Source organism: Frankliniella occidentalis, unplaced genomic scaffold, assembly GCF_000697945.3.
Source record: "Frankliniella occidentalis isolate FOCC.00 unplaced genomic scaffold, Focc_3.1 Scaffold28, whole genome shotgun sequence".
In the NCBI taxonomy this organism is placed as follows: Eukaryota; Metazoa; Arthropoda; class Insecta; order Thysanoptera; family Thripidae; genus Frankliniella; species Frankliniella occidentalis.
The window spans coordinates 1,600,786-1,608,602 of record NW_026267158.1 but is presented as its reverse complement, the minus strand read 5'-3'; the positions used below and the strand labels follow the sequence as shown (position 1 = coordinate 1,608,602).

The 7,817-nt window shown below is 38.3% G+C and overlaps 2 protein-coding genes across 3 annotated transcripts; one reads left to right on the top strand and one right to left on the bottom strand.

Moving 5' to 3' along the window:
* Positions 1-611: 611 nt before the first annotated feature.
* Positions 612-1,853, bottom strand: LOC113211595 (H/ACA ribonucleoprotein complex subunit 2-like protein). The gene is made up of 3 exons (XM_026430010.2): positions 1,667-1,853; positions 1,474-1,546; positions 612-1,249 (listed from the first exon to the last, which is right to left on the bottom strand). The coding sequence occupies exons 1-3, from the start codon at positions 1,827-1,829 to the stop codon at positions 1,018-1,020; spliced, it is 468 nt and encodes a 155-aa protein (XP_026285795.1). The 5' UTR covers positions 1,830-1,853; the 3' UTR covers positions 612-1,017.
* A 121-nt stretch (positions 1,854-1,974) lies between these two features.
* On the top strand, positions 1,975-5,277 carry LOC113211594 (BTB/POZ domain-containing protein 6-B). 2 transcript variants are annotated; one of them, XM_026430009.2, is made up of 8 exons: positions 1,975-2,127; positions 2,693-3,004; positions 3,091-3,227; positions 3,326-3,530; positions 3,614-3,779; positions 3,860-4,176; positions 4,266-4,400; positions 4,595-5,277. In XM_026430009.2, exons 1-8 carry the CDS (start codon positions 2,107-2,109, stop codon positions 4,952-4,954), a joined length of 1,653 nt encoding a protein of 550 aa, XP_026285794.1. In that variant the 5' UTR covers positions 1,975-2,106; the 3' UTR covers positions 4,955-5,277. The 2 variants fall into 2 exon arrangements, with proteins under 2 accessions (XP_026285794.1, XP_026285793.1); XM_026430008.2 differs by having other exon boundaries at positions 4,263-4,400.
* The last annotated feature ends 2,540 nt before the right edge of the window (positions 5,278-7,817 follow it).

Here is a 7,817-nt window from a genome sequence, read left to right as displayed (position 1 = left end):
GAAAGAGAGAACTTTTTACTTGTACCTAATTCTAATCTATTTTTTTTTGTGGCTGTATAGAAAGTGGAGGTCTCTATTTTTATGATAGAACTAAGTTTCCCTTGCCTGAGCTTTACTTGTGACTTCTATAAGAGGGGAGTGTCATACAGCATCGAACTAAAAATTTGTTTTGTTGATCTGTAACTGCTGCTGCTTTGTCACTTTAGGGAACAGGTCTTTTCAACCTCCCACCACCTCTTTGGTCTTGGTGTTATCAGGTTGTAATTTAGTATGCGTTGCGTATGAGATTATTTAATGAGTTTCTTTTCATCTGTTCAGAAAATGCCAACCAATTTTACAAATTTTTTACCTCTTAGTGTAATTAGGTAGGTTTTATGGGGAGAAAGAAAGAGGGGGATATGGTAGCATCATCCCATGGAGAATAATTGCAGTCACACTTTGTCCTTATCTCAAAGTCAGTTACTTTACAACTCCTTGGTATGAAACTACTGTATCCATGGATGCTTGGGTGGACTTTCTCCTCATAAAAACTACATCTGTAGCTCTGTCCATAAATGATGATTTCCTTACATGAAACTGTTTGAAAAAAAGGTACCAATAAAGATACAAAGTAATTTATGTCATATTTTTTAATGACCTGTCACTACACCATCACACACCAAATATAGTTAACATCCAAATCAAAACATTCTTTTGATTGTAATGGTCTAGATATGCCAGATAATTTTACAAAGTACAAAACCTATCAAAATATTATAGGATAATACAAAAAGGAATAGATTTGCAAAAGCATATTTAAACTAAACTTAAATCAGTACTCCTTTATGACAAAAAACAACCGGTCATTAATAAAATAAAATGAAATTGATTATCTTAAGAGCTAAAGAAATGCTCAGATAAAGATAGAAACAAAATTGTTGGTAATTTTCAACTGTTCTGTCACATTGCAAAACAAAATACAAAACTATCAATACTCTTCCCATTTAAAACAATGAAAATAAAAATAGAATCTTACTATTAGAGTGGATGAGGAAGGTGTTTCATCTCCTCGTAGCATTCATCATATAGTTCTTTGTAATCATCATGAGGTCGGACGAGAACCATCACAGATGCTCTCTTCACGCCCATGGCAGCTCCTATGTCAGACTTGGCAGGAGTGTAACAATACGGAATATCTTTATCTTCGCAAACTGCAGGCATGTGACACATAATTTCAATTGGGGATACATCCCCAGCAAAAATAACGATACTGTAAACAAGAAAATGAGCATTTAAGATTTGCATACTCTTTAGTTCTTGAGCCGTAAAAATGGATTAGTCTTGGGTGGTGAGGCAGCACCCTTCGAATGTCAGACAAAAGTGATGGCAAGCCAATTGCAGAACCGATATGAAGCACCTCACCTCACAAGACAAAACTCTGTATCATAGTAGCACCTTGACATAATAACATTAACAAGGAATAGAATAACTCACCCAGTTTCACCTTTGCGAATCCTAGCCTGCACATCTTTCAATCCATTACGTACGTATGTCTTATGTTTGGAGGCTGTGAGAAAAGTAAACATGATACATTGAGATATTTTATCAGATGCTAGTCAAAAAGATAAAAGCAAGACTCTCGCCAGAAAAATAAAGAGATTGCGAGTGACCAATACATTCAGCTTACCCTTTTTAATAACTTTGTAGAGCTTCTTAGTTAGCTTTTTAGAAGCCATAGGAGAGGCTATGGCACTAACAAAGCTTAACTTTTCCTCATAACTTTGACCATTTTCCTTCTCTCCTTCAGAAACTACAGAATTATCTGCCTCACTGATTGACTTCTTACCCATTTTGGATTTAAAATTGAATCAGGAAAATGATCTATCAGCTATAAAAGTCCTCCGGCGTTAACGCAGCTCAGCCCCAACACAAACGTTCAAACTTGCTGCGGCACGTGCCCCACTGCACAATCACAACATGTGGTTCTAGGTTATGAGTGCGAATACACCCGCAGTGCTCCCGTGTGCCACACTCCCCACTCGAATGACCTGACGTTGTCGTGCCTTTTATAGCAGGCCGTGGTGCCTATTTTCAGAAGCAGCAGACGTTTTTTTTAAATGTCAGGTTATGAAAAGAGCGAAAACTGAAGTAAGTTTATCAGATTTCACTGATTTTCAAAGCGAAAATGGTTCATTTTCTTGATATGATACATGTTTTAGAGCACATTTTTCCTTAGTATCATTTCCGCAAATAAGCTCTTGGATTTAAATGATAAAAATGTTATGGTTGCTTTGTTGGGTTTTGAGTTGATGTTTGTTTGTAGTTTTCATAAGCTCCTCCTAAATGCTTTATAAGTGGCTATCAACCATGTTTTAGAGATTTTAATTGTTTTGTTCGGTGTGAGTCAAGATTGTCTAGTAATTTGTGTTTCCCAGCAAGCAATTATCAATCAAAATTTCAACAAGTTGACGTGAATAGATCAAAATTTTATAGAAACTGGGACATTTTTGTATAAAAATTTTGTTTATAACTTGGAATTGAGCATTGCTTGCGCTGGCTTTTAGTGAATATTATTAACTTGTATACACAACATGCACTTATTGTGCGAATGAAAATCTATTCAGCTCTAAAGCCTATTTTTCAATTTACATAGTCTGCGATCTTCCTTTTACCTTTATCTTATAATATGTGTATTCTATTTGTATTCTTGCAGAACTCCTTAGGCCGCAAAAATCATTGGCAGTTTGACCTCTCCCTGCAGCCATCTACAAAATTATTCAGAATGGCTAGCGGGGAAGGTTACTCGCCCAGTACTTACGAAAATAATCGTATTGGAGGAAAACCTGACAACTCAGCATCATCACGAAATGGTGCAAGTTCCTCCAATAACATCCATGACTCCTATGGCAGTACATATGACTGGCAAGTCACTAAAACTACTATTCGTGAACGTGGACAACAACTCTTGGAAACAGGCCAATGGAGTGATTGCAAATTCATCGTTGGGACAGAACCTCACCAACAGGTATAATTTCATTACTGGTACTTCTTGCACACACTATGTAAAACGCCCTACTTTGTTAATTTATGAATATTTACTATTATTGATAGGCTTTTGAGGGTCATAAAGTGTTCCTTGCCATGTCAAGTCCAGTCTTTGAAGCTATGTTTTTCGGTGGTATGGCAGAGAAAGATGGAGCTATCCACATTTTTGATGTCCAGCCTGAAGGTTTCAAAGCATTGTTGGAGTAAGTACAAATAGAATTAATCATTTTGTATTGCCTGTTCAATTTTTATGGTTTTATTTTGTTCATTTTTTAAATTTATCACTCTATGTTTTATTTAGGTACATTTATTCAGATAAAATAAGTCTTCGTTCTTTTGATCAAGCTTGTGAGCTCTGTTACGTTGCTAAAAAGTATATGCTACCTCATCTTGTTAGGGAGTGCACAAAATATATTTGGAGGGACATATGTCCTGACAATGCCTGTCGTGCTTATGAATTTGCCAAACTCTTTGAAGAGCCTGATCTTATGGAAAAATCCCTAGAGGTATTAACTGTCTCCATCATGAATATACAGTTGTCATTTTATATTTTAACTTGTTCTTATCTTCCTTTTATAAAATCAACTAGGTGATCAGTAGTAAAACTAAAGAAGTATTAGCTGAGTCTTCTTTTGAAGAAGTAGAACTTGCTACTATTCAAGCTGTTCTTGATCAGGAGGAATTGACTATTGATTCAGAACTAGAACTTTTTGATGCCTTACAAAGATGGGCTATAAGGGAATGTGCCCGCAAAGGTTTGTTTCTCATTGTCAACAAAGTGCAATACAGATTTTTGTATCGGTAGTAGAATGCTTTTCATGTATCTTGTTAACAGGACTACCTCCATCAGATGGAAAAGCATTGCGATCTGTTCTCCATGGAACTGTTGGGAAGATTCGATTCCTAACACTTTCCCCATCCCAATTTGCTGAGCGGCCTGCAGTTTCTCAACTGCTCTCTCAAGATGAAGCTTTTGCAATCTTGGTTAATATTTCAAGTCCCAATACAACTACACTTTCTTTACCTTTACCAGAAGGCTTCACATCATCTCGAGTTCCCCGCAAGAAAATACCTGAGCCTGAGATAGAACCTGAATCAAAATTACTACCTTTTAGAGCCCCTACTCTATTTTGTGCTAGTACATCTGCAGATGTAAGTTTTCAAACTTTACTTTCAATGGACCCATAAAGACCATTTGTAATCTAAACATATATAAACATCATAATTTTCCTCTCAAGCAGGTGGCATTGCCAAAAATGTATTGTTTACGCAGTCCTCTACCTGGTCAACCACCACCCCCTATTTACCACAGCACAATCTTGGACAGTACACTGCAGTTTACAGTGGATCGTGACATTTGCATTTTAGGAGCTCAGGTTTGTTACTTCATATCTTCCCATGACTTTCAATCTACTCTATTTGAGAAATTTCTAATCTTAAATATATTCCTTATTTGATGAGAATGTAGACATATATTCAATTGTGAAGTACAGTAATGATCTCAAAATTGGACATTTACCAATTATTGAAGAGTTTCAGCCCTAATTTTTCGTTACTTTCCTTTGTGCAGGTTCCTACTCAAATTGAATCCATTGATGGTCAGTATGTAAGACGCGAAAGGTCAAGCTATACTGAATTATTGTATGCCCACCTTCTGGACTCAAATGGAGCTCGACTAACCTACACACATCTTACATCTCGAGTAAATTATGGACAATTTATGGAGATATCTTTCAACAGGCACATATTTATTCAAAGAAACAAGGTATACCGTGTAGGAGTGGTCTTAAATAAAGGTGGCTCTTACCCAGCAGGAGCTTACACTGAAACAGCTGTATGTGATGGAGTTTTGTTTAAATTCAACGTAGGAAATCCTAATGATTCTATTCGTGATGGACTCATTCATTCGATAGTTTTCAGACATATTTAATTAATATTTTGCTTTTATAAAATTAATGGAAACCGTTCACCACATAATCAATTTTGACTGCCTTTTAACAGCCAGGGATTTGCATTACTTCACTATACCATGCTTTTCTACTACAAATTTTATACTGTACAAACTAGCTGTTGTCATATTTCTTAAGTCATTTCTTGATCATTCATGGTGGTATGTATATTTATTTTTAGTATTGTCAATGAGTTGAAATCATCAAGTTATGTTAACATGAAATGTAATACATAAGTATCTTTTGCCAAGCTGAGGCACTTCTCTAACACATTTTCTAAATAAAATTTATGTATGAGGTTTAATGTGTTGTGTTAAAATGCAGTTTGTAGCCCTCACACTTAGAGTAAGTTCTCCTAGAGAAGAAAAGGTCCTTTCCGATTGGTTTTAATAATATCTTTGTTTTATAAAGACAACAGCTCTTTTTATTTTCCTCTTTGTTCCTAGGTGGTCATTTGATTGATGGAGGACACACGCTCTAAACGATCTAAAGTGAGAATTTCTACCCAGAATGTTAAAGAGAATTCTCTTCTACACACGCTAACACAGAGATATTTTATTATCAGGCTCTGTTTCCAATTCCCAAGTTTACATGAATGGGGATTGAGTCATACTTTTATTATTCAGGGTTAGTAAGAATTCTCACTGCAAATAGGTTCGAAATGGTAATCCTACTCAATGAGGAAAAAATGATAAGTAGGAAGTGGGTTTGTCCTCATAAGAGTCTTATCTGCAAGGCTTACGAGGACCGACCCACTTCTTACGAGATAAGTTGCCTACTCGGCGGCTGACGTGGACCTCCTAGTAGCACAATCCTCCCGTACGATCTAACATCTGAAAACATGCTCTGAAGAAAGGGAGGGAAAGACCAAAGCCAAGACTTTTGCCTGCTTTCAGGCCGATTGTATCACTGATTGCCTACCCATCAGGAGTTTGTTAAAGTTCGAGAGTAGTGAGGCAGGCGAGTGGGGTGACCATCATTCACCCTCCCCTAAATCCACGAAAGCAGAGGAAACTATTGAACCTTTCCCTTGTTAGATTACTGATGCCTTCTGATATCACGTTGAGATAGTCACTATCGACAAAATTGACATTTTGTTTACCTGTATCCAGAAAACTTTGGCGTGGTGTATTCAAAATATTTGGGATCGTCCAGAAAGTATGTCCGTCTTTCTCAGATCCGTTCAGATAATTATTGGAGCTCAGCGCCTGTGAGACTCATGGTAGGCCACACCGCAGTACACGCATGCACTGTTGGCAAGATGTTTGCCAGCCTACCAGGCGTGTTGAGGGCTTGCAGAGGCAGAACTTGACAGTATCGTAACGGAGAATGACAGAGTACTTTCTGGATGATCCCTTATGGTGGGTTCAGTCTCCTTAGAGGTATTTGAGGGATATGATTGGCTCATAGCGTCTAGGCGTCTCACCGTGAGGCGACGGCGACTCGCCTCACGGGACTAAATCTACCACTGTGTTTTTTTCAGAACTGGAAATCGACTGGACCTATGAACAATGTCGATTCTACGTCGTTTCAATCATTTATTTCTCACTATACGCCATGTAGTGCGTTTAAAATGCAGTTCGGTTATACGTCTAGTCCTTTGCACACAGGCCGAGCTAGAAATGAAAATTAAGGCACATCAATCTGACGACATTTTTGACAAATTTGCGTCAATTTGATGTAATTTTGATTGATGATTGGTCGCTGGGACACTCAAGCGACCATACTGCATTACACTAAAGCGGCTTAATCTCAAAAGCAAGAAGAGAAAATTGCACCCTTTAGAAAGTTTCTTTTAATGAGACAACGTGATATCGTGACATCCTTGGAATTTTTTCTCGTCGGCTATCGGTGCGGCATGTCTTTCCCTTCTAACGCAGCAGCGCCGCACGAGAATGTATAGACTCTTCTGCCCACAATATAACAAGCCGGAGAGAGAAAACTTATATCGCATCAATAATTCGATTATAGCCGTCGATAATTGATAGGGCCCGGGATGCACGCGTCACGCGACGTCCAGGTCCGCCGGCCCGCCGCACGCTAGCTGCCCCCCCCCCTTCCCCCCGCGCATTCCACTACCCTATCATTACACGCATGTCATCTATTGGCCAATGCGCGCCTGCTTTTGTTCCGGACCCAATAATTTGTAAAACACTTACATTTCCCACAATAATGATCTTTCATTTCTATGAGGCCATCTGAATTCGTATTATTGTCATTTTGAGAAACCAGTTGTTGGGGCCACGGCTGTCGGACATTTTGGCGAGTGCCAATGTTTTTTAAGGTCTAAAGCGAGGGCTTTACTTTCGGACCCTGCAGCTACATCAAAATGGAGCGCCGTGTGGCCGCTAGGGTAGGCAAGCCCGCAACTCTGTTGAGTCGTAGACTTGATACTGATACACGACGGCACTCCACCGTGCTACGTCCAGAATCAAAATTTCAGATTGATTCAAAAAATAGGCCTATGTAGAAACTGTTACCATTTATGAAAATATTGTGATGTGCCTCATATTTCGACACATTGTAATGAAAGGCACTTAGATCATCAGCTAGATCCGAGATCCACGCAGTTCTTCGCTACATACTACAAAATCGTTGGAAAGAATTTCGAATCTTTGTTAGGAAGTTTGCATTGCAAACTATTTCCTTTGCATTTGCATTGCAAACTATTTTCTCACAATCAATAAGGTGCGATGAATTAGTTTGCAATGTGAAGGATTTTAGTTCGCAATGCAAAGCATTTTACATCACTTCAAAATTCTTTGCAAGAATAGTTCTTCGCAATATTTTTACAGTGCAGGGGTAGAAACTGCGTGGAGTTCGGATCTAGCAGCCCGAACTGCG